This window comes from Lactuca virosa, chromosome 1 (assembly GCF_052849685.1).
Source record: "Lactuca virosa cultivar CGN04683 chromosome 1, Lactuca_virosa_CGN04683_v6, whole genome shotgun sequence".
NCBI classification, from domain to species: domain Eukaryota; kingdom Viridiplantae; phylum Streptophyta; class Magnoliopsida; order Asterales; family Asteraceae; genus Lactuca; species Lactuca virosa.
The window spans coordinates 125,016,010-125,040,883 of NC_136426.1; the positions used below are offsets into that span (position 1 = coordinate 125,016,010).

Consider the following 24,874-nt stretch of genomic DNA (forward strand, 5'->3'; position numbering starts at 1 on the left):
GAAGCAGCCAAGCAGGGCTGGCCAGAACTGCTGCCAATCAGCTAGGTAATCAAGCTATTGGGTCATGCGAATCACCCAATATCATCAAGTCCCCCAGTCCGATATGATTGATTTGCAAACAATTGCATTAGACAGGGCATCAAATCTGCCCCAACCTAAGAGGAATGACTAACTTCACCCATAAGAGGCCATAGTCTAATAAAGTAGATCTAAAGTAGATTTGGATCCACACAACACAAAGCTGGTTTGACAGTATACAGTAAGGTTGTTGTCTGGATAACGTGAAACATGACTGCAATAAGAGCTATGCTACAATGATGTCAATAGAATGTTGGTTCAAGGTAGCTAAGAAGTGTAGTTTTGCAATAGAAATGTTGTATCAAGCGTCAAAGTCCGTAAAATAGATGTAATGTACTTCATCAGTGATACCTGCCTTCTAGTCACTGTGAAAAATTATTCATAAAAACGACATTGAAGAAGTCGTGCGCTATGCAAGAAAGGGCTTCAGCTCAAGGCAGAGATCTCCGAATGACATAGGGGCTGTCATTTCTTTGTACATGGATGGGAAACTGAAAAGTTGTACTTGGAAACTCCATCAAGAAATTAGCGCCTATCTCGGAGAGGGGGTAGGACCCATTGCCATCATTGGGTAGCGGGTTGTATTTTGATGTGATATTAGACCCACGTCGTCTTCTTCTCTGGTGCGTTCGACTAAATTATTTTAGAGATCTTTTATCAGAACAAGAGGAAACATGCCGTCAGCCAATCTCTGGGAGGAGGTCTTGGGAGTACGTTTTAACAATCAAGTTAGTCTCTGGGAGAGATGAGCATGTAAGTTGCGTAAAGCTTAGAAAGTTGGGATCAGATCCCTTTACCGTTGAAGGAATGTAGCCTTTTATAGTGAGGATCTGGTCATAGATCCTGCTCATGGAGACAGGAGTGTCAGACCCTGATCAGGACAGAGGCGCTAATTGGTAGATTGTACCTGTGTCCCCTATCCAAGCTGTGATTGGCATATCTATGGAACTGGTGTGTGCACCTTCACTAGAGTTAGAAGGTCCCAGTTTCTCGTTTGATGACTTTATCGTGTGTGTTCCATGTTGGCCATCAGATATTGGGGGATATTTCGATATGGGATGGAAACGGAATGAGGCGGCCATGTCAGTCGGCTCAACTCTTTAGGTGGCTAACGCCTTTGGTGTATGGAAGGTGTGCTATCAAGTCTCCCTAGTATTATTCGTTGTGGCGTAGGCTTACTTTGTTGCAACATATGTGACTAGCCTGAAATGATGTGTCAAACTATTCTTGGCTCCTATCTTTTCGACTACATGTCGCAACAGTTTCCCAGTTGTGATGTCACCCTTCATCATTTAGGGATTTCGAATTTCCTGCTGAACGTTGCCCCTTATAACTTTTGTCCTTTCCAATTTTCTCCTTCCTTACTGTCGTTCTTCGTATGCGATTTCTTTTTCGTTATTCTTCCTTCCTGTTATTGATTCTCCAACAGCGTTGTTCCGACTCCCAATCAGTTCGCTGCTCTTCAGCAAAAGTATGGGTTTTAGCCGGAGGACGACGTGACATTCCCTGGTATGGATGTTAGTTTTATTAATCCCCCTGAGTGTAATACTAGTATCTTCATGAAGCATTTCGACGACGGGTACCGTCTCCTGATGTTAAAATTTTTCTGGGAGGTTCTTCGTCATCACAAAGTTCATATTAACCAACTTGTGCATAACGGAATGAAAGTTCATATTAACCAACTGGTGCCTAATGTCATGTTCACATAATCACTCCCGATCTATAGGTGTTTCATCACTTCTTCTTCTTCTTTGCATGGCCTTTCTCTGGTGAAAGTTACACCTTTGTTGTTCATAAGCATAGTCACGTCCTTGTAGCAGAGCTAAAGAATTCATCGAAGAACTAGGCGAGTCATTACTACTGGGTCAACACTGATCGTGTAGGCTTTATGGATCGTCGAACGGCTTTGATTTCTGATCAACCATTTGGTATTTATTCTGATAAAGAGTATATGGCTAGGGTTCTTTGTTCCTCGCAAGTGGTAGCTGACAATTTCCCAAAGTACGTGCTTGTTGATGCTAGGATGAGTACCTTGTGGAGGCTTCGTGGCAAGATGCCAGAATTTTACGTCATGGTGAAAGTGAAGATAAAGGGGGAGTAATTTAGTTATAGGAGTTGAGAAAAAGGTTGACTTTCTAGATGTGTTAGCCAAGAAGTGGCTAGGGAGTCTCTGGTATGGTGAGGTAGATCTTGTGGACAGGGATTTTCCTTTTTTTTTTGCTTTTCGTAACGAAGTCGTCATTGCTCGAGCTATGGCCATTAAAGATGTTGAGTGACGTCGAACTATTACACAACCTTCTCGATCTGCCTCAATTGATCCTGTGAGTTTGGATGGGGTCGTGGAGTCGCCTGGAAAGAAAGTTGTGGAAGAAGAGTTTGTGGAGGATAACAAAAAAGGGATTATTCCTCCAGCGAATAAGCGCAAAACGGATTTTTAGAGTGTAAGTAACGTTGATGCTAATTGTCTTGCCCTTGTGCGGCGTTTACACTCATGCTGGTTGGTTGGAGGTGGCTCTAAGGTGGCGACTGTTCCAACTGAGTTGTAGATATTCCTGATGACATGAATGTGGTGAAGAGTCTTGTTCGTGATTCGAATGTGCTTGTCACTGATGTTTTCGTTGATCAAGCTGTTACTCATGAGGCTTCTCGTTGTGTGGAAGTGGTTGTTGTGGGTAATGTCGGGGGTGTTTAGTTTCTTGGGTTTGGGGATGGTGGTGTTGTAGTGGTTTCTCAGGAAGAGGGGCAAGGATCGGGTTTTGTGGATTCTTTCCTCGTTGGTTCTTGAAAGATGATTCTCATTTGTCTGGGTTTGAAACAACAATTGACTTTACCAAAAATGTGTTGCCTCTTCGGACGGCTATTGAGATGGCTGGATATTCATTGTCTAATTTTGTTGGGTCGCTTCATTTTGTTATGTTCCTGAAGGCTTCTGGCTATCTCCTTTATCTTTCCTTGGCAAATTCACTTGACTAATTCTTTCTTGAGGACACTGCATTCGGTTGTATCGTGTCATGGGCGCTTGTGGAACTCGCAATATTTGGATTTGTCACTTGGTTTATCCAAAAAGAATTATGTCGCATGATTTGTCAGAGATTGATAACATGTTTGGTCATTTGGGTCGTCTATCATCCCTTTGGTATGGAGATATTGTTTGTGGTAGCGTCCTCTATGGTTTCCGTAGTTTCGATCAAATTGGTGACTATCTCCGTGTTATTTTTCTTTCCTTTTTGTGTTGATGCTACCTTGAGGTATGCTTTTTTCGCCGATGTTTCTTCATCTTTTCTAAGTTATTGTTGTACTCTTTTATTCATCTCCTAACTTGTTGTGGGCATTTTCCCCAAGAACTTTTTAGATAATGATCCAAGTAGAAGGCCATGTGTGAATGCTCCGGTGACAAGGTGGTCACTCTGCCTTGGGATGTCTAATGTGGATTCGTTGAAGCATTTGAAGTAATCCCTTATCGACTCCCCATCATATTGCTTGCATCCTATAGTTTCTCATATGTCCCCTTTACATTTCCTCAGTTACATGAAGTATGTGAGGAATAGTACTTTTAGTTCTGAAAAACTTTTGATATTGTTGGGCCCCAAAATTTTGAACCATCACCCCGCATTCTTATCCAAAGTGGTTAGAAAATGGGTACACCATAATCTCTTGTCTAGTTTCAACAACTGCATGTGTCACTGTGTCAGTCATATGTATCTATGCGACTATCTGGGCAAGTCGTCCCAATATATATTTTAACACGTGGGAGCTTAGTTGTGGTAGGCATGTCATATTCATGTACCTTTGGTAAGAATTATAAGGTGTGTTGGTTTACTGGGATGAAGTGTGTGTTTCCTTGATTGTGGGGAAAAACTGTTTATTGGAATGGGCGTAAGTGTGATGGGTGCATGTTGTTTATGGGTGTTTGGGTGAACGTAGGTAGAGGTTGTGTGTTGACATTATAGAACTGCATATTTCGATATGGGGAGGACGTACCAAATAGGAGTGATAAATTGAATATTGGCTGCATATTACCTCTAGGGTTGAGGAGATTTGCTGAAAACTTGTCATCACCGGTATTTGCGTGTGTGGCTCTGTTCCCATTTAGGGTGGTGAATATAGTGGCATGTTGCCAGAAAGCAGCGAGGTCGACATTTTTCCGTGTTGGGAGTCAGGTTGGTTTGGGTTGATTATTGTCCACTCGTTGGAGTTAGCAGAGTAACCCATAACCGGTTGATTGGCATGCTTGATGTAGAAGAGTGTGTGGTGGTGGAGTGGTAGTTGGGTTTGTTTTTTTGGTAGCTGTTTCAAGAGACAGAATTGGTCATACTGGGCTTCGTGTGGTGTTGTTGGTTCTGCATTTGCTATCATCTGCAATCGTTGGAAGTTGACCGTTGAGCTTTTTGTGTCGCTTGTCTCTACAACGGATGACACCAATGATGTGATATTGGACCTCTATCGTCTTCTCCGATGTACTTGACTGGATTCTATTGTAGATCTGTTATCACGAAAAGAGGAAACATGCCGTCAACTGATCTTTGGGAGGAGGTCCCAGGAGAACGCTCTGACGGTCTGGTCTGTCTCTAGGAGAGATAAGTATGTAAGTAGCATAAGGCTAAGAGAGCTGGGATTTGACCCCTTTACCATTGAAGGGATGTGGCCTTTTATAGTGAGGATCTGGGCACAGATCTCGTTCTTGGAGACAGGAGTGTCAGACCATGATCGGGACAAAGGCGCTAATTAGTATATTGTACCTTTGTCCCATGTCCAAGCTGTGACTGGCTAAGCCATGGTAGTGGTGCATGCACCTTCACTGGAGTTAGCAATTAGCAGGTGTCGGTTTCCCGTTCATGTTCTATGCTGGCCATCAGACATCGGAGGATAGTCCGATGCAGGCTGGAAACAAGATGAGGCGGCCAGGTCAGCCGGCTCGACTGGTTATGCAGCTAGTGCCTTTGGTGAATGGAAGGTATACTATCATATTTCTATGCCCACAGATGGGAAACTTTGAGGGACCGATCAATAGTTCACCCTTTTAGAAGTCTATTACAAATTCTTTACATACTGAGCTTTTTGGATGACATGATGTGGGCTGGTCTGATTTGGCCGTCATGATGCGGCCTGACATAGCAGCGAGGCTGCCAAAATGCCAAGCTAGGAATACTTGAATCTGAAAAGTCTAACAAAATTAAATTTAATACTCCATCGGTCCCAAAATTATTGTCCATTAACAAAAAACACATAAATTAAGGAAACATTAATTACCACCGACTTTATTAAATGAAATGACATATTTTCTCCTTTTGATGCATTTAATTTCATAGTAGGTTAAGTAATAATTAGCGGTATTTTAGTAAAAAGGGTACACATTTTTAGAAGTAGACTATTATTTTGGGACAAACCAACAAGGAAACATGGACTATTAATATGGGACGGAGGGAGCAGTTAGTATGTTTCTTGAAATCATAAGATAATTATTTTTCAAAATGCTTCCCGAAGTAGCAAGAGTGCACTATTCCTCTCCCTTTATTTAATAAATCGAGTGAACCACAACGCATCTTCTAGAATCAAATTTTGTTGAACAGAGTTGAAGCACGCATACATTGAATGGCTGATTTTTGTCTTGTAAAAGTTGGTCATTTGTTGGTTGAGTGATAGCCCAATAGAATAAAAGCTCAAGATAAGTATTGTAGCCCATTTTCAAATTGATAACACAAATCCTTTTTTTCTTTTTTATCTTTATGTGAGACGACTGTGCAAAAGGGTTAACATATATGGACCATGATTTTTATCAGATTTGAGGAATGAAAACAATCTAAAAGCTGGTACCTCGCTTTATCTGCATGTCACAAGGAGCTGCTAAAGGAAAGAAGAACACTGGCGACCTGCGATGACAGGTTCCTTGCTGGAGTTCATCGGCTGTAGAGAGATCGGAGCGGAATTCGCCAGTGAGCAGTGTTAGAGTTGGTGAATGAATTGCATACAGTGACCAGAGATCGACGGTTTGTGCAGGGTTAGGACGTGCTGGTCGGAAGAAGCGGTGAAGTTGTTGTCATTGGGTATTGACAATTGGTCCGGGTAACTAGGGTAGCCAACGATCGGAGCATGGGGGTCATTAACTGTAGCGAACACTTCTGAAGGAGACGATAGTTGTTGTCGGAGTCATTTCATCGAAGCTAGAGGTGGCTAGTTGGAGATGATCGTTGGGGTTAGAGGTGGTGGTGATCAGATGATGGATTTGTAGATGGAGACCAGTGGTGTCGTGGTTCCGTTTGTGGCAACAAATCAAGAGCGGGGAGGGGGGGACGATCGTTGTCTTGCTTCGTTGGAGGAAGGGACATCTTGAAGGTGGTTCGTCGGAGACGAACGCTACCGGTGGTGGAGATGAAGAGCCGACTTTTGATTTTTGATAAGGAGATGGTCCCAAGTGGGATCTGGTTCCTTATTCTTTGTCTTTTTTTGCTGACTTATCAGCCACTCTTCTTTCTTTTGCTTTTGTAGGTTTAGAGGAGATAAGACTAAGTAACCTTTTTTTATATAATATGTACAACAATGAGTTGTAAAGGTAATATGGTAGGTGTAGTTTTTTGAGGTTTATGCTGAAGGTAATTTGGGTTTATTTTGGTAAAAAGGATAAACGATTTCTTGGAGTTTTATGGGATCTACAAATATCATAGTTGGGTTTAAAAAAAGAGAAAATTCTTTTCTTCCAAGGTTGCTAAAGAGATCACCACAATATAAATGAAAACAGATCTGAAAAGATATTTGCAAGCTCCAAACATGTTGGAATAAACGAAAACAAAAACGGATCTAGAAATCTGAGCAATGGTGAAATAGATTTGGATAGATTATGGCAAGATCCTAGCAGATCTGAACAGATGATGGTAGAAATGGAGATATCTAGACAAGCATGAGGCGAAATTCAATAGATCTGAATATATCGGGGTGAAAAAGAGGTTGAGACCGGGAAAAGGTGGCTATTTGCTAAGGTCCCATGGATTACGCCAATGATGCGACATATGAATCTGGTCATCGGGTCTTGAGTGTTGCATTTGGATTATGGATCGAAGTTGAGCGTCGTTAGCTGGTTTGCAACGAGATTCCTAGCTGCAACAGGTAACAAGACCGTTAGAACCACCCCAGGAACTAGCCTCGGGAGCAGGCTCTGACGATCAAGTCAAATCAGTGTAAATGAAGAGATGACCTCTCCTGGTCGGAGAGAGCCATCGAGGTGTGATGGGGAAGTTTATAGGCATGGTGGCTAATATGAGGAAGTTGGTCTAAGGATCCAAAAGGGATATCCCCCCTCATATAGGAGGAAGCATTCTATTTATAGGGGTAATTATGTTAAGAAGGATTAGGTCAGGCGATGGGCCAACCCAATTCAGGTCCAACTAGATGGCAGCAGTGTCAGCCAGTCGAGTGGTTGAGTAGTGTTGTCATGTAGTCAATGATGCAACCAAGCAGGGCTGGCTAGCATTGTTGCCAAGCAGCGAGGTAGTCAAGCTATTGTGTCATGCGAATGGACCCAATATATATATATATATATATATATATATATATATATATATATATATATATATATATATATATATATAAAGAAAATTTGATTGTTGATGAGTTCCATGAGAACCTTCGATCTATCCATGCCTTTGAATCTATCATTAAAAACACGATGTATACGTCCATTCGTACATAAAGATGTAGCCATAATCCAAATGTCATAATAACTGTTTCTAATAGAGATCTAGAGAGTGAGAGAGATTGCAAATGAAAACTATTCGTTAGTACTGTTTATTGGATACTTAAATATATTTAGAGTTATTAAAATTTTAAATATACGTAGATTGTCAAAAACAAAATGTTTTACGAATTATTATTTTAATTAATCTAATTATATCAAAAGTGTAATTACTTAGGGTTGTTTGATACCTTACTAACTAGTCCAGTCAGTATTTTTTGGCTGACCTGGTCCGGTCAGCATGTTTGATACATGCTCTTATTGCTTCAGACTCGGCTGACTCGGTCCTAAAGAAAAAAGAGACTGAACAAACCATTTTATGGAATCTGACATTTGTTCCCCGATAAAATATAACGTCTCCTCCTTCAACTCACCGTTTCCCTCACACAGCTATTCCTCCTTCAAACGTTCTTCTTCCTCATTATCTTCAGAGCAACTACAAGTAGCCTACCTTCACGTTGGTGATGCTCCCCTTTTTCCTTCTCATTTCCCTAGATGCCTTCTTTTACTCCTATCCCCGACTTTCGACAGTGCTCCTCCCTTCTCCACCCCACATTTGCGCTACTCCTCCCACCTCCGACCTACACCTACACCGTCGCCATACAACATCGTCCAACGCCACTCCTCCATCTAGATCGAAAACCCCCACCGGCTGCTTTTACTTCGGCATACTTCCATCTTGTCGATAATTAGTGAGTTTTTTTGCAATTAAATAAATTAGGGTTTGAATTGGAAAGGGAAAATGACTGACAACCCAACGAATTTTCCAAAAAGTTCAAAGAACATCAATCATGTTTTGTCTATTCATGAAAGCCCAACGAACTTAACCTTTTGTCTAAAAAAGCCCAATGAAGTTTTCAAACCGTTCAAAAAACCCCATCATGTTTTGTCTGATCAAAAGGTTAAGTTCTTTGGATTTTTTTTTGAACAAACAAAACATGATTGGGGTTTTTGTAACGGTCTGGAAACTTCGTTGGTCTGACAAGTCATTTTCAGGAAATGGTAATAAGCCATTCTCTTCTTTGACTTTCATAGAATTGAACAAAAGTGGAACTTAGTTGGGCTTTTTTAGACAAAAGGTTAAGTTTGTTGGGTTTTCTTGAACAGAAAAAACATGATTGGGGTTTTTTTAATGATCTGGAAACTTCGTTGGACTCGTAAGTCATTTTCCCAAATTTAAGATATAACTAATTATAATATGGTGCGTTCCACTTGACGTGGGAATTTTAACCTGGTAGATTTTAATATTTTTTATTGACGATGCTTAAAGTGGAAGTGTTGATTGAGTTCAATGATGGAAGAAAAGAGTGGAGAGGCAGGAGATGATCATGGCTCCAGATGTCTACAAGAAAATGTGTGGCAATTTTTAGAAACAACCAATTTAAAGTCTACTTATCTTCAAATGGTGTGCTATTCGAAAGATATATTCCTTACGACTAACGTTAAATGAAATATGTGTATTGGTTTCCCTTGTTGAACTTCCTTATCATAGTTGTTACTTTATGATTTGTACCAATAGCATATTCATGTTAATATAATGACCTATGAGGTTTTTATGCTTTTTCTTTAGGCTGCTCTATTATTTGGTGACATAATCATGGTGAAGATTATAAAGTTATCCCTTTTAAATAATCAAATATACTTTATGGTGCTTCTTTGTGTTTCTGAAAGAATTGTTTACATTTTATCAAACAAATAACAGTGTACTAATAATTCCTATCAAAAGTGAGGCGAGTGCACTTTGTTTTTGTTTTATTGCAAGTGCACTTTGTTTCCAGTTAAAGCGAAAGATTGGATAGTTTTTTAATGTTTATGATGCATGTTTAACTGATAGAGTGTAACATCCGGATTCCCAGGTATATGATATTATTCATTATATTGAATTTTAGAGAGGGACTCGGCGAGTAGTAACCCCGACTCGCCGAGTTGGATCGCGATACGAGTGTCCTGACTAAGGAGGGACTCGGCGAGTCCATACGTGGACTCGACGAGTCCACGCTGTTTAATGAAACCCTAATTTCTTGGGTTTGGGACCTATTTAAAGGCCTTATGGCCTTCAATGGCGGCTACCAGTTGATAGAGAGAAACCCCAGAGTGTGTGAACATTTTGAGAGAGAAAGGGAGCCATTTTTGATCCTTAAGTGGGTGATTTTGCAAGAAGAAGGTGACCAAGGCAAGAGGAAACTGAAGAGGGTGCTAATCTGTGGATTTCAGAGCTTAGGGACTTCATCTTGAGGTAAACATTCGATCCCCTTTTCAGTTTTGGTGTAAGCTTTGAGAGTTGGGGTTTCTAGCCCCTTTTTTAGTATGATTTGTGAAGCAATTGGTCCCTTCTTGTGTTGGGGCTTCGAATCTGGATCCAAAGAGGTCCAGAGACCTTAACTTCTTGATCTTTATGGGTGTCATGGAGAGTATGAGCTTAAGGTGGCATATTGAGGCCATTTCTTCAAATAAAGCCATTGGGTTCTTGCATGGACATCAAGATCCAAACTTTACGTGTTTATATTGCTTAAGGAGGCCAGATCTATGAGTTAGAGGAGCGGATCTGACCTCAGGAGCTCATTTGAGCTCGAGCATGGCGTGAACTCGCCGAGTACCAAGAGCAGACTCGGCGAGTAGGGTTAGGGTTTCCCGTAATTCACTCAGTGAGTAACTTGCCGAGTTAGGGGAATGACTCAGTGAGTCAGAGGGGGGATAGAGGACTCGGGTTCACGACTGAACTCGCCGAGTCACATTTGTGCACTCGGCGAGTCTGGTCAAGGGTTGACCGTTGACTTTTGTTGACTTTTAGGGTTTGGTCAACAATGGGACTTGTGGACTGTTTGAAGGGTAAAATAGCCTTTTAGCCTTCTTAGAGAACATGTGAGAGTCTAGTCTAGCCTAGAGGGCCGTTATTGATTGAGGTGATTATGTTATGTGTTTAGGCAGAGGCTAGATCAGTGTATACGCGAGCGGGATATTATCCGAGACATCCGAGGTGAGTCTTCTCACTATACTTTACCTAGAGTGGTAACAGAGTTATGTGATAGAGTTATTGTATGCTATCTATGTGATTTGTGGCACGGCATTATTTCTATGTGATTTATGTTGTGTGTATACCAGAGTTAGGACCGGAAGGTCCAAAGAGCTAGGACCAGAGGGTCCACAGAGTTAGGGCCCAAGGGCCCACAGAGTTATAGCCTCGAGTGGCTAATGTGTGTTATGTTCTATAGTTATGTGCCAGTGTATTTGTATGCTATTTATGTATTGAGATTTATTGTGATATGTGATATGCATGATCCAGAGTTATCAGAGTTAGGACCTTTGGGTCCATAGAGTTAGGGCTAGAGAGCCCACAGAGAGTTGGGACTGGAGGGTCCCACTAAGACACACTGACCAGAGGGTCAGCAGAGTTATAGCCTCGAGTGGCTAATATATGTTAGAGTGGTATTTTGGGGAACTCACTAAGCTTTATGCTTACGGTGTTATGTGTTATGTGTTTCAGGTACCAGTGGTGATCGCGGGAAGGCGCCGGCATGATCTGTACACACACCCGTAGAGTTTATTATGATTTGATCTTGGGATTTGTAGTGAGATAAAATTGATACATTGTTTTTGAAAGCAATTGTGGATGAATTTATATGGTTTTAAAAAGTGAAAAATTGTTTTGAAAATTTGGGTGTTACATAGAGAAACATAGTTGTTTTAATGAACCAACATTGATGGTTTTTTTGGTCTATATTATTATTTTAAACAGAATGGTAAATGGGTCATTTTCACCATTCATCATAGTTAGTAAGATACGTAATCAAACAACATAATTTTAGTCGGAACTTTTGATTCAGTCAGGCTCTTCTGACTCGGTCAGATCTGACTTAATCAACAACTATCAAACAACCTCTTATTCGACTAACTTATTTAAAGGTTAATGGATTCTAATTAATTGTAGTAGGTTATGTGAATTATTAAAAAAAGCAGAAATTGATTAACAATGGGAAATTGATTAATCAATTTAAAGATATGAATTTTGGAAAATAAAGGGGAGACTCATTAGGAACTAAAGAACAAACTGATTAATGAAAAAAAAAAGAAAAAAAACAAAACAAAACAAAAAAATCTAGAGCAGCATAGAATCGAATGGAGTGACAAAAGACAAAAAAAAGTACATTACTTGGTATCTGAACTAAAAATAACTATGTAAAATCTTTCCCCACACTCATATATATCTAAAAAGTAAATATATAATTTGCTAAAACTCAGGCCTTATTTTATACGTGGTGTACGGTCGCACATCTGGTACCCCTTAGGGTCGGGACTTTCAATGATACCTTCTTTGAAAACATCCTCTTGCCTCTTTGTAACTAGACTCCGGCATAAACTGCCCCATAATAAACCCCACCTCAATATCTTTTGTATTTTCATTTTCCTCATCTTCATCCTCCGAGTATTCACAATGTTGCTTAGAATCATCATTGGAATTGTCATCTAGTTTCTTGATAGAAGGGACCCAGGAAGCAATTTCATGAGCATAAATTTCATAATCTTTCCCCTCAATGTTTACAATCGGCTTATGAGAAATATGACTGGTAATATGAGTACTAACACACACATTCCCCCTGGGCTGTTCTTTTAAATCATCATCCATGAATAAAACCGTCCCATATAAACTGAAAACTTTCTTGAAGGAAAACTTGTTGAACACGACTCTTTGTGTGGGAAACAACAAGACTTTTATTAAGACACTTAAGAAGAACTTACACTTTGTGAGACTACTATACACTTTGCTTTCTTTGAGGCTTTCTTGGATGGTTTGGAGAAAATGAGCTCCACACCTATTTATAGGCCTCTTAGGAAGGTTCTAGATACTAGTTTACACTTACTACATACTAGATAACTCTAGAACTATCTAACATACTCTATATGCTTCAATTCCATATGTTTCTAGAATATTCTACCATATTCTGGAGAGGTCTAAGATGCTCCAGTGTCTTCTAGAATGATCCATAACCTTCGAGGGTCTTCCATGTCGTTCTAGAGTATTCTAGACTCTTCCGGTATATTCCGGAGTCTTCCATAGTCTTCCACAATGTTCTAGAATCTTCTAGAGAATTCTAGAACAAGCTAAAGTCTTCTAGATAATATTTGTTCTTATTGGGCTAGTGATGATCTTTAACACTCCCCCTCAGCACTAGCCCCCATTCTTCGTACCATGTTAAGCTGATAGCGAAAACCTTCACATTTTCCAGTACTCAGCCCTTTGGTGAACAAGTCAGCTATTTGGCCATCGGTCTTGATCTGTCGCATCTCAATTTCTTCCATCAAGACTTTCACTCTGATAAAGTGATAATTCACTTCCACATGCTTTGTTCTAGCATGAAATACTGGATTTTCTGCCAGCCGAATTGTAGATTGGTTATCGCAGTGAAGTGGTACCGCATAGTCAACTTTTTGATGTAAGTCCTCCATTAGGAGTACCAACCACGTACTTTCTTGAGCTGCTACGGTTGCTGCTTTGTACTCCGCTTCTGTGGTTGACAATGATACGGTTGGTTGTCTTTTACTACACCATGATATTGACCCCGACCCAAGCTTGAACACATACCCAGTGGTTGATCTTCGGGTATCATGGTCTCCTGCATAGTCAGCATCACAATATCCAACCAACTTGCAGTCTTCTCCTCTTTTATACAAGAGACCATAGTCAATTGTACCTTTGACATATCTCAAGATCCATCGGGCAGCATCCAAATGAGGTTTCTCGGACTTTGCATGTATCGACTCATAACTCCAACTGCATAAGCAATGTCAGGCCGAGATAAAGTTAGGTAGATAAGACTACCTACTAGTTGTCGATACATTGTTCCATCGTCCAACTCTTTTCCTTCATGAGCACATATCTTGGCATTTTTCTCTATTGGTGTTGATACTGGCTTACACTCCAACATGTCAAACTTTTGAAGTATATCTCTTGTATACTTTTGTTGGCAGAGGAACAACCCTTCCTTTGTACGATCAACTTCTAGCCCCAATAAGTGTTTAAGCTCCCCCAGCTCTTTCATTTGGAATCGCACCGATAGATTTTCTCTTGTTTGATGATTTCTCTTTTGTCATCCCCGGTGATGATCAAGTCATCCACATAAACCAACACAATTGCCAACTTCCCTTCTTTTTCTTTGACGAACAGGCTTGAGTCTGCATGTGCAACTGAATAACCACTTCGGGTAAGAAATTCAGCAATCTTACCATACCAGGCTCTTGGGGCCGGCTTCAATCCGTAAAGAGCTTTTCTCAGCTTGCACACATGATTGGGATTAACTTCATCCTCAAATCCCTTTGGTTGGTTCATGTAGATCTCCCGGTCTAATTCTTCATGCAAGAAAGCATTCTTCCAATCCATCTGCCATAATTTCCAGTCTTTACTAGCTGCAAGAGCTAGCAGCACCCGTACAATAGTTATCTTCGCCACTGGACTAAATGTTTCATCATAGTCCAATCCATATTGTTGTGAGAACCCTCGAGCCACCAGACGAGACTTGTATCTCTCAATTGATCCATCTGGGCGACGCTTTATTTTATAAACCCACTTGCAGGAAATGGGTTTTATATCTCTTGGTCTTGGTACTAGTTCCCAAGTTTGATTCTGCTCTAAGGTTGTAACTTATTCTTCCATTGCCTTCTGCCAATCTTTATTCTTAAATGCTTCTTCATACGTCTCCGGCTCTTTAACACCGTCTTCTAAAATGGCCGCATTAGCATATTTGGGATTAGGCTTTCGGATTCTTTCCGTCCTTCGAAGTTGTGGAGGTGACGTCTCCCTTTCATCAGCGTTACTTGTTTGAGTTACTTCTTGCTCAGTGACATCAGTGTCACTTGGATCTTCAGGTGTGTCAACACTTGACCAAATGTGTGTAATTTGCTCCCCCATCTTTTGTTTTAGAATTTCTTCAATATTTTCCGAGTCTGGTAATACTTTCTTCTCTGATGACCACCATGAAGATGCTTCATCGAACACTACATCTCTTGAAGTGTAGCATCTTCCACTTGTTGGATCACAACACCTCCATCCTTTTCTTTGATTGTCATATCCAACAAATATACACCTGACTGTTTTCTTGTCAAACTTGCTACGTAAATGACTAGGTACAAATACGTAGCAGACGCAACCAAATACTCGGAAGTAGCTAACAGTAGGTTTCATGTTCCATAGTGTCTCAAATGGTGAGATGAAACCTAACCTTGGTTGGGGAAGTTTATTGATCACATGGGCAGCAGTTCGCATTGCTTCAACCCAAAATCTTCCCGGGACATTCTTCGCGTGTAGCATGCTTCGACAAATTTCTGCAAGATGTCGATTCTTTCTCTCAGCTACACCATTTTGTTGAGGTGTGTTGGCACATGTGAATTGATGACGTATACCACATTCTTTCAGATAGCGATTGAATTCTTCTGAGGTGTATTCTCCTCCATTGTCTGAGCGTAGACACTGAATCTTCTTTCTCACTTCTCCTTCGACCGTTGTCTTGAATTCTAGAAAAACTTTGAGAATGTTTCAGATTTTTCTTTCATGAAGCAAACCCACACATATCTCGAATAATCATCAATGAACGTCACCATGTACTGCATCCCGCTAACTGATGTCTGCTTGACTGGACCGAACACATCCGAGTGAAGTAACTCTAGTGGCTTCTTTGCTCTAAAATTTGACTCCTTGTATGGTAATTGATGAGCTTTACCATACTGGCATCCAGCACAAACAATATCTGTTTTGACTTCAAGTTGAGGTAAGCCTTTAAGCATGAATTTCTCTATTATTACCTTCAACTTGTGATAGCCAACATGTCCCAATCGTGCATGCCATAGATCAGATGTCTCGTTCTTTCAAGTCTTGTCTACATATGCAGACTCCGCTGAGAGCACATAGACGGACTCCACTCTCCGTCCTTCCATTGTTGGCTTTTCTGATATTTTAAGATCTCGATAGACCTTCACATCTTGTGGGCCAAACAAGACGTAGTTGCCTGACGATGTTAGTTGCGATACCGACAACAAGTTCTTCTTCATACCTGGCACGTGATAGACATTATGTAGTGACACCATGTCAGATTTATTACCAGGCATGATCGTTGTTTTTCCAATCTGAGCAATTGGAAGTCGTGCATTGTTGGCTGTAAATACCATGCGACTCCCTTTGTACTCCTTCACGTCTTGTAGTTTGTTCTGATCACCAGTCATGTGATTGGAGCATCCTGAATCAATTATCCAGTCATTCTCATAGTTGATACGCTCTCCCATCATTGCCATGAGTTCCAACTCGTTTTCTTCTATGACACATAATGCCTCAGCATCCCATTCATCCTCTATTTCCTTTTTGGAAGTTACGACATTGCTTTCCACAGACTTTTTCTTTGACCAACAATCCTTAGACATGTGGCCCCACTTTCCACAATTGTTGCAGTTGCCTTCGAACCTCCTCCCTCGAGAACTCTTATTGTCGGTCTTTTGAGATCTCCATGGTTGTGAGGTTCCTGGCTGACTCTTCCCTTTGTCAGCATTTTTGTATCCTTCTTTAGAAGGTGGCATGAAATTCCTCCGACTTTTACTTGTTTAGAGTGCTTCTTCTTCACTCTTCAGCGTGATGCCTCCCATTTGCTTATCCATAGCTTCTTGGCTGGCCAACAAATTCTCAAACTCTACAAGTGATGGTTGAACGGGCCATCCTTGTACAACAGTAACAAAGCTTCTATATTCCGGACTCAGTCCATGGATAATGATCCTCTTCATTCGAGCTTCTGCAATGACGGATTGCGGATCTAGTTCAGTAATCTCCCGACATATCGACTTGACCTTGTGGAAATATTGAGGAATCGTCATGTCACGTTTTGATATTGATAATAGCTCGTTCTCCAAAAGTTGTAGGCTCGTATCATTCTTCTTTGAGAAAAGCGTCACAAACGTGTCCCAAGCTTCTTTCGGGGTGTTCTCATCCCAAATATGCTCCAACATCTCTTCTTTGATTGTGGTCTTCAAGGCAAACATTGCTTTGACTGCTTTGATTTTCCATTTGTGCAAAGCACCATTAACGTCTTCCTCTGGTGGCGTAGTTTCGCTTCCACCAACGACCTCCATAGATCTTATCCTTGTAAGTAGGACTTCATACATGTTTCCCACGTTTTGTAGTTGTTGTTGTTGAGTTTCTTGATTCCTCCGACAACTTGGAGATCACCCATCGTGTTGGCAGTACCTCAGTAATACCAAACAAGCTAGTTTCGACACTAAACTTGCAGAATCACAAACTACTCACGATACAACGAGAATCACTCGTTCTCACTATCAAGAAACCTTGCTCTGATACCAAATTGTTGAACACGACTCTTTGTGTGGGAAACAACAAGACTTTTATTAAGACACTTAAGAAGAACTTACACTTTGTGAGACTACTATACACTTTGCTTTCTTTGAGGCTTTCTTGGATGGTTTGGAGCAAATGAGCTCCACACCTATTTATAGGCCTCTTAGGAAGGTTCTAGATACTAGTTTACACTTACTACATACTAGATAACTCTAGAACTATCTAACATACTCTATATGCTTCCATATGTTTCTAGAATATTCTACCATGTTCTGGAGAGGTCTAGGATGCTCCAGTGTCTTCTAGAATGATCCATAACCTTACAGGGTCTTCCATATCGTTCTAGAGTATTCTAGACTCTTCCGGTATATTCCGGAGTCTTCCATAGTCTTCCACAATGTTCTAGAATCTTCTAGAGCATTCTAGAACAAGCTAAAGTCTTCTAGATAATATTTGTTCTTATTGGGCTAGTGATGATCTTTAACAAAACCCACTCCAAGCACAGAAAGCAAGGCCAAGAATTTCTAACCACCTAGTTCTCTCCTTTGTAATAAAGGGATTTAGTATTATTTAGTATTTATCTATTAGTATAGTAGTTGTTATTTTAATAACTGTCATCTTTATCCTTTTATTAGTTTGGTTGTTATCACTTTGTAAATTACGGAGATTTCATTGCCATTTCCCACGCCTTACATCCTTTGTGGCTCCTTTATTGTTATGTGATCCTGAAAATGAACATTGACGCTGATTCGTGAATGTTTGGAAAGCAGCTGTCTCCTGGTCTTCGTGTGGCAGATATGGTTCTTTGTTGTTCATCTTTTACTACAAGATGATAAGCGGTTCCTAGAGTGGGAGTAGGTTTTGATGCTATTATATGCATTTTTATGGTCGAGAAAATGGTGTCAAGCCCCATCAAAAACTCATAGAGGTTCTCTTTTTCTTTAGACTCACTTAAACTCTTTCCAATGTCACAGATACATCTTTAACATGTGTAACTGGGTGTGGGTGATACAATTTGTATCTCATCCTACAATCTTCTCAATTTATATAATGAGATAAGATGGAAGCACCCTCTTGGGATGTGTTGTTGAGTTTTTGCTTTAGTTCATGTACACGAGGTGTACTTTCTTTGTCGAATCGTTCTTCAAGATCAGTCCACAATACTGCTACTATTTCAGTACTGACACTCGACTTTATGTCCTTCTCCATGACAGTGGTCAGCCATCCTTTGATCATGACATCGCATCTCATCCATGCCATGTATTGTGTCGAAGTCTCTTCTGGTTTCTTGATGGAACCATCAATAAAACCCATTTTTTTTCGCAAAGAGAAATTTCTTAATCTCTTTCTCCCAATCACCATAGTTGTTATCGGTAAGCACATCATTCACGTGCATCTGTCTTGAGTATTCAGAAGCATGAATATAATACGGGGATGTTAAATGTGACTCGATCATTTGGAGCATTTAGAGCACTTAGATCTCAATGGAGCACTTGAGGTTCAGTGAACAAGTGACGAAGGAATGGATCATCTGAGATGGCTTTGGATCATATAACAAAGGAACTGATCAAGTGTAAAAGGAACGTGTCTTCCAAAAGGGGTTTTGGAGCAACTTGGAGTGGTTTGGAGCAACTTGGAGTGGCTTGGAGAAACTTAGAGCAACTTGGAGCTTTTGGAGCAACTGGTAGCAACTGGGAGCAACTTGGTGCACTTGGAGAAACATGGAGCAACATGGTAGCAACTGGGAGCAACTTGGTGCACTTGGAGAAACATGGAACAACATGGAACAACATGTTGCGCCATGTAGAAGCAAGTTACGCAATCCTTCGGGATTTTGCACAAAATGATAGCATGATGTGCCATCGTGTTTAAAGTTGCGCCAAGGTGATGTTGATCCAAGTGAAGATGTTGAGCTAAGGAGATATTGAGCCATGAATATGTTGTTGCTCCATCAAGAAGGGAAGTTGCGCCATCTTGATTCCTTTGATGTGCCATGTTGATCAACGTATGCTTAGAAGGTGATCATGCTCAAGAAATACACCATGTTGTGCCACCATGATGGATGTTGGACCATTAGTGATCATGATGCTCCATGTGTGCATGATGTTGCTCCACTATGGTCAAGGTGGTCCATCATATGTGTTGTTGATGCTCATGGGTTGTATGTCATGGAAGAATTTTCTAGAAGATGCTGCATGGCAGAATATGATTGGTTGTCACCTTTCATGGGCCTATGGGCCAATGGGCTTGGCCTATTAAGGGTTTAGGTCTGATCCCTCAACTCTAAATAGGGATGTTGCTTAGTCATTTGATGTGTCTTGTATCATGTATCATTAGTGAGTAGGACGAATCTCTGGTAAATCGTATTTGTAACCTCTGCTTGAGAAGTCTAAAATAAAGAATACTCCCTCCTGTCCGTTGACGTAGGTCACCTTGACCAAACCACGTAAATATTGTGTCTTTATGTACCTTTAGTTTTGCTTGTTATCCGCATTACTTCCTGGGTCATCAGAAATTGGCAAGTGACATCAGATTTGTTTTGAGTCTTGACAAGTATAATTTGATTTCCTAACAGGAGAGTTAGAATAAGTGGTACTCTTCCCATCATTCTTCGATTGCGATCCTTCTCATCCCATCGTGATAACGCTGGTGTTAATGAAACGGATCTATCAGACCCGCTCTGATAACATAAACAATCTTATGGAACAGGTTCTTGATATTTGATTAAGCAGTAAAAGGCTTAAATAAATTGTCCACAATTTACAAGGAGTTAACAACCAAACTAATAAAAGGATAAAGATGACAACTATTATACTAACGGATAAATACTAAATAATACTAAATTCCTTTATATAATAAAGTTCCTGGCAACATTTTGTAGCTTTTTAAAGTACGCATTAATTCATTTATTATGTCTAAACTTAAGGGCATCCGTAGTGGTGAGTTCAATAGGAGAGTTGAATGAGGTGGAAAGTCTATGTGTCATTCAATGGATGAAACTCCACCATTGTGAGATGGCACGTTGGCATTCAATGGATTTGGAGTTCAATGTCCATTGAACTCTTCAATGGGAAAAAGGAAAGTTTTTAATTCTTAAATATTTATGTCCACGTGCCACCATTGTAGTTAACCTCCTCCTCGAAAAAACCTTCCACATTACAAATTTGAATTCACTATGGAATAGAGGGCACGTCTTTAACATTCCCTAGCACCACCTTAGTACAATCTTTAACCACCTGAAGCTCACCGGTGTAAAGTGAGATTTACTCACACACACATCAATCGATTGTGTAGTATGTATATTTATATGAATTGATTACAACATATTCTCCTAATATGACAGAGAGATAAATACAAGCTAAACAAATATACATTTAAATAAATAAGTTCGGTATTATCTACCCAGTCAGAATACCCCAAGATGGAGTTAGTGTGTGGTTGGCTAAATGTGAGACCAAATGGAATAGTACCCTTAACGTAGCGCAGAATGCATTTGACTTGCCGAAAATTAGTTTATGTGGGAGCATGAAGGTACTGGCTAGCTTGATTGACATCATACGATAGATCAGGTCTAGTAATGGTTAAGTACCGAAGGGCACCTACCAATGAGCGATAACGAGTAGGGCCCGAGAACATAGCACCACCTCGAATAAATCTCTCATGAGTAGCTAAAGGCATGTGAAAATGCTTTGAGTCAAGTAGGTCACCACGAGTAAGAACATTTTTTTTGTAGAAACAATCCATTGTCAGTGTAGCTAACTTCCAAGCCAAGAAAGTAATTAAGATCACCAAGAGCTTTGATGGCAAATTCTTGGTTTAGGCGTGTAGTGAAAGTTGTAATAACAGATTCTTGATTTCATGTAAGAATCAAGTCACCCACATAGACGAGCAAGTACATAATACAAGAATCTTTAGCAAAAATGAATAAAGATGTGTCAGCACAACTGCAAGTGAAACCATTGGTAACTAAAAACGAGCTAAGACGATGAAACCAAGGCGTTGGTGCATGTTTTAATCCATATAAAGCTTTGGATAACTTGCAAACATGATGGGGAAATCGTGAATCAATAAATCTAGGGGGGTTGCTCCATAAAGACAATTTCATCTAATTGACAATGAAGAAAAGCATTTTTTACATCAAGTTTGATGCAAACACCAACTATACAAGACTACTAAGGATAGGACAATGCGAACTGTGGAAGCCTTGACAACCAGACTAAAGGCATAAGTGTAGTCAATGCCGGGAATTTGGGAGAAACCTTGAGCTACAAGGCATGCTTTAAAACGTTCAACAGGGCCATCTGAGTTATATTTAGTCCGATAGACCCACTTGGAGCCAACAACATTAGAGGAAGGTGGACGAGGGACTAAGGTCCACATATTGTTTTGACAAAGGGCTTCAAGTTCTTCGTGCATTGCAGCTAACCATCTTGGATTTTTGGAAGCGGATTTGAAACCTTTGGGCTCAAGACTGGAAAATAAAGAAACATGCAATCCGTGATCAACAAGCGATGCATAGTCAACAATGTGACGTTTCTTAGAAATTTCTGATTTAGATTGAGTCACCATGGGATGAGTGGATTCGCCGTAACGAGGAGGCACAGGGGTTGGTTCGTGCTCAAGTGGATCATCGTGTGGAGCTAGTTCTGACGGATCATCGTGTTGGGCTGCTGGAATGGAGTGCAGCGTGGGCTCACAAAGGCCACAAGGAGTTGAAGTGGACTGATTAGAAGCAGCGACAATGGGTTTCATAGCAGGACCAGGTGTCGATGATGGATCAGCCGAGATATAGGTGGTCCGTCGTCAAGAAAAGAAGATAACTCTAATTTGTCAAATGCAGTATGATCCAACATACACTTTATTTGTTTACGGATTACAAGCCAACTAGGAAGGTGGTGATAACACAAATAATAAAATAAAATAAAAACATATAGTAGAGCTGTTACAATTTGCAAGTCGTAATAGAGAAAGGGCATGGACATGGAGGTTCTGCCACTTCAATTCCTCCTTCAAGCATCTGGACGACCTTCCTCATGGTTGGCCTGAGTGCGGAGTTTTCTTGTATACACCAAAGACCAACCATCACAAACCATGTCAATCTCTTGTAGTCATCTAAGGCCTCCAAATCGTTCTCAACAAATGCATCCAATCTACCTCCTTGATAGTAATCCCATGCCAAATCAGTTAAAACTGCCACTCCTTCATTATCACGCTCAAAAACCAGGCTCTTTCGGCATGAAATGATCTCTAGTAGCAACACTCCAAAGCTATAGACATCAACCTTTACTGTGACAGGCATGTTCCTAAACCATTCAGGAGCAACATATCCTTTTGTTCCTCTTATTCCAGTGTTTGTATGACTTTGATCCATCATCAAAAGCTTTGCCAATCCAAAGTCAGAAATCTTAGCATTATAATAGTCATCAAGAAGTATATTCTGAGGCTTTATGTCACAGTGAATGATTTGGATGCTACACTCTTCATGGAGGTAAGCGAGTCCTTTTGCAACCCCTAGAGCAATATAACTCCTATGTTTCCATGTAGGTCTCGTTTCTCCAAAAAGAAACATTGCCAAAGTACCATTGCTCATGTACTCATAAATCAATAGTCGCTGCTCACCCTCATCACAATAGCCAAGAAGCCGCACCAAATTTTTATGATGAGTCCTTGCAATAGCATCGACCTCGGTTTTAAATTCCTTTTCACCATCTTGAACCAACCTATTTAACTTCTTCACAGCCACTATCTGTTTCCCTATGACACCTTTATAGACTACCCCAAAAGCTCCTTTTCCCAATTCATCGTTGAATCCATCTGTAGCTTCGACTAGATCTTGATATGTAAAATGAGCCAGATTGGTTTCAATAGATTTACTAATTGGATATATATTTCTAGCCTTCTTCTTGTAGATTACAAAGAAACCCACACAAATCACACCGATCAATATGATGTTTACAAACGCCGATGTACCAAAGAGGGTCGATACCACAAGTATCAGACTTTTCTGATCCTTATTTTTTGCTAGAAGCTGAGGAGGGGTTCCAGGACGAGGATCACCTTTCTGGAATTTAACGAACGCCTTTGCAGGAGGTGATGTTTCCTTCCTCCCGTTAGAGAGTGGAAACCTCTTCTTCCAGCATTGGGCATTTGCATAAATTGCAACAGCACAGAAACAATCTTTAGAACAGGAACTTTTGCAGCTCTCTTCATTAGTTGGTTTCATGTGCGCATAGTCAGATTGTGGCCAATTAATACCATTGAGCTCGATGAAATCGACATTATTTGAATCAACTTCATCACAGGTTGGAGTGAAATCAGGCTTGCAATCACTACTGGGATTATTTGGATCAAGCAATGAGAAACCCTGTGGGCATTCACAGCTTGGCCAGTTACCATCAAAGCTGCAAACACTGTTAAACCCACAAGCACCACTATCTCGAACCCCACTCATACTAAAACATATGTTATCTGGCTTAAACCATATTACCTCCCAGCTTGAATTGCCAGTGGGATTCTTGGGGTAGTAATATTGTCTAAAGACCCCATCAGAATCTAGAGTAGCTCTGTAATAATAATCTCCAGATGGAAGTAAGCCTCTTGGAGTAAGAGTAAATGTTTGGCCATTTCTTCTCAATAAATACATGTATCCCGTTGTATCAAACATCACTTGTTCACCACGATTTGTTGAATTTGAGGAATCAAAAGTGTCACTGCTATAATAAGCATCATAAACATTACCTGTGGGTATATCTCGAGTATTAAGAACAAGATTCCCATCTTCAAGAAGTTGAAACAAGAATCGTCCGCCAGAAAAGTTTGTTTTGCTCCTTTTTGAAATGATCACTCCACCTCTCAATATAACCTGAGTCGGCAACAGTGTGTCTACTGGATAATCAAAACTACTCCATATCTTGCTTGAATTGCCACCAAAAATCATGAAGTTACCTGTATCATTCATAAAACTTGATGCAACACCCGAAATGGATCCAGATCTCCATACCTGTGTACCCTGAGGATCAGTGAGTACAAGTCCACTTTCACGAAGTAGCTCAACTTTGGATCCTGTAGGCACCATCCGACCTTCTTCTGGATACCAGACGATGGTCTTGTCAGGTATCTTCTCGTACCATATGGATAACAAGAAATTATTGTTCCCTTGAACTTGTTTGAAACCAAAGGCAAATTCACCAGATGATGAAAGCCATGGTTTGACGTCGGGTGTGGCAGTCAGTGATGCACCAACCGGTACAGTACCGTTACTCTGTTGTGCAGCTATAAAAGGTAGACAAATAGTTATAAATAGTAAACGCAGTAGGATTACAGCCATAGGAAATTGGTGGAATGATAGCCAACAATGACAACATTAGGACTCTTAAAATAGGAAAAGATGATTGCCTTAAAATCAACAAAAAGATTTACAGTCCACAAAATAAGACAAAGTCTTTTATGGTGACTAAAGTTTTCTTATCGTAATGAACCATCGTTTGTGGGTCTCCTTTCCTTTTCTTGTAAAGACTTAATTTCATCATTTTACGTACTTTTCTTGTCATGCACAGCAGAACCAGGTATTATTCCACGGTGCAAATTAAAATAAATTTTCAATTGTGGTCCACAATCGAACAACATATATAAATACAACAGTGCAGTTTTGAAGTCAAATTATCTATTCATATTCATAATCACAAAACTAATTAATACAAACAAGATTAAGGGGTTTTGAAGTCAAATTATCTATTCATATT

General features: G+C 40.3%; 3 protein-coding genes and 1 long non-coding RNA gene across 5 annotated transcripts; all 4 read right to left on the reverse strand.

Annotated features, from left to right (window-relative positions):
- Positions 1–255: 255 nt before the first annotated feature.
- On the reverse strand, positions 256–6,537 carry LOC145157719 (uncharacterized). Of its 2 annotated transcripts, none has more exons than XR_013737217.1 (2): positions 5,893–6,537; positions 256–5,233 (listed from the first exon to the last, which is right to left on the reverse strand). It is a non-coding gene; the product is annotated as an uncharacterized LOC145157719 (long non-coding RNA). The 2 variants fall into 2 exon arrangements; XR_013737215.1 differs by having other exon boundaries at positions 256–5,242.
- A 9,850-nt stretch (positions 6,538–16,387) lies between these two features.
- Positions 16,388–16,909, reverse strand: LOC145120152 (uncharacterized). The gene has a single exon (XM_079055957.1). The coding sequence runs from the start codon at positions 16,907–16,909 to the stop codon at positions 16,388–16,390; it is 522 nt and encodes a 173-aa protein (XP_078912083.1).
- A 1,261-nt stretch (positions 16,910–18,170) lies between these two features.
- On the reverse strand, positions 18,171–18,494 carry LOC145120155 (uncharacterized). Its single transcript, XM_079055968.1, has one exon. It carries the CDS (start codon positions 18,492–18,494, stop codon positions 18,171–18,173), a length of 324 nt encoding a protein of 107 aa, XP_078912094.1.
- Positions 18,495–21,981: 3,487 nt separating this feature from the next.
- On the reverse strand, positions 21,982–24,462 carry LOC145157722 (G-type lectin S-receptor-like serine/threonine-protein kinase LECRK3). The gene has a single exon (XM_079076722.1). The coding sequence runs from the start codon at positions 24,457–24,459 to the stop codon at positions 22,075–22,077; it is 2,385 nt and encodes a 794-aa protein (XP_078932848.1). The 5' UTR covers positions 24,460–24,462; the 3' UTR covers positions 21,982–22,074.
- Positions 24,463–24,874: the final 412 nt, after the last annotated feature.

What these genes read in the sequence shown, in the direction of transcription:
- LOC145120152 (XM_079055957.1), bottom strand. Translation starts at nt 16,909, where the DNA reads ATGGAGGTCGTTGGTGGAAGCGAAACTACGCCACCAGAGGAAGACGTT.
- LOC145120155 (XM_079055968.1), bottom strand. Translation starts at nt 18,494, where the DNA reads ATGGTGATTGGGAGAAAGAGATTAAGAAATTTCTCTTTGCGAAAAAAA.
- LOC145157722 (XM_079076722.1), bottom strand. Translation starts at nt 24,459, where the DNA reads ATGGCTGTAATCCTACTGCGTTTACTATTTATAACTATTTGTCTACCT.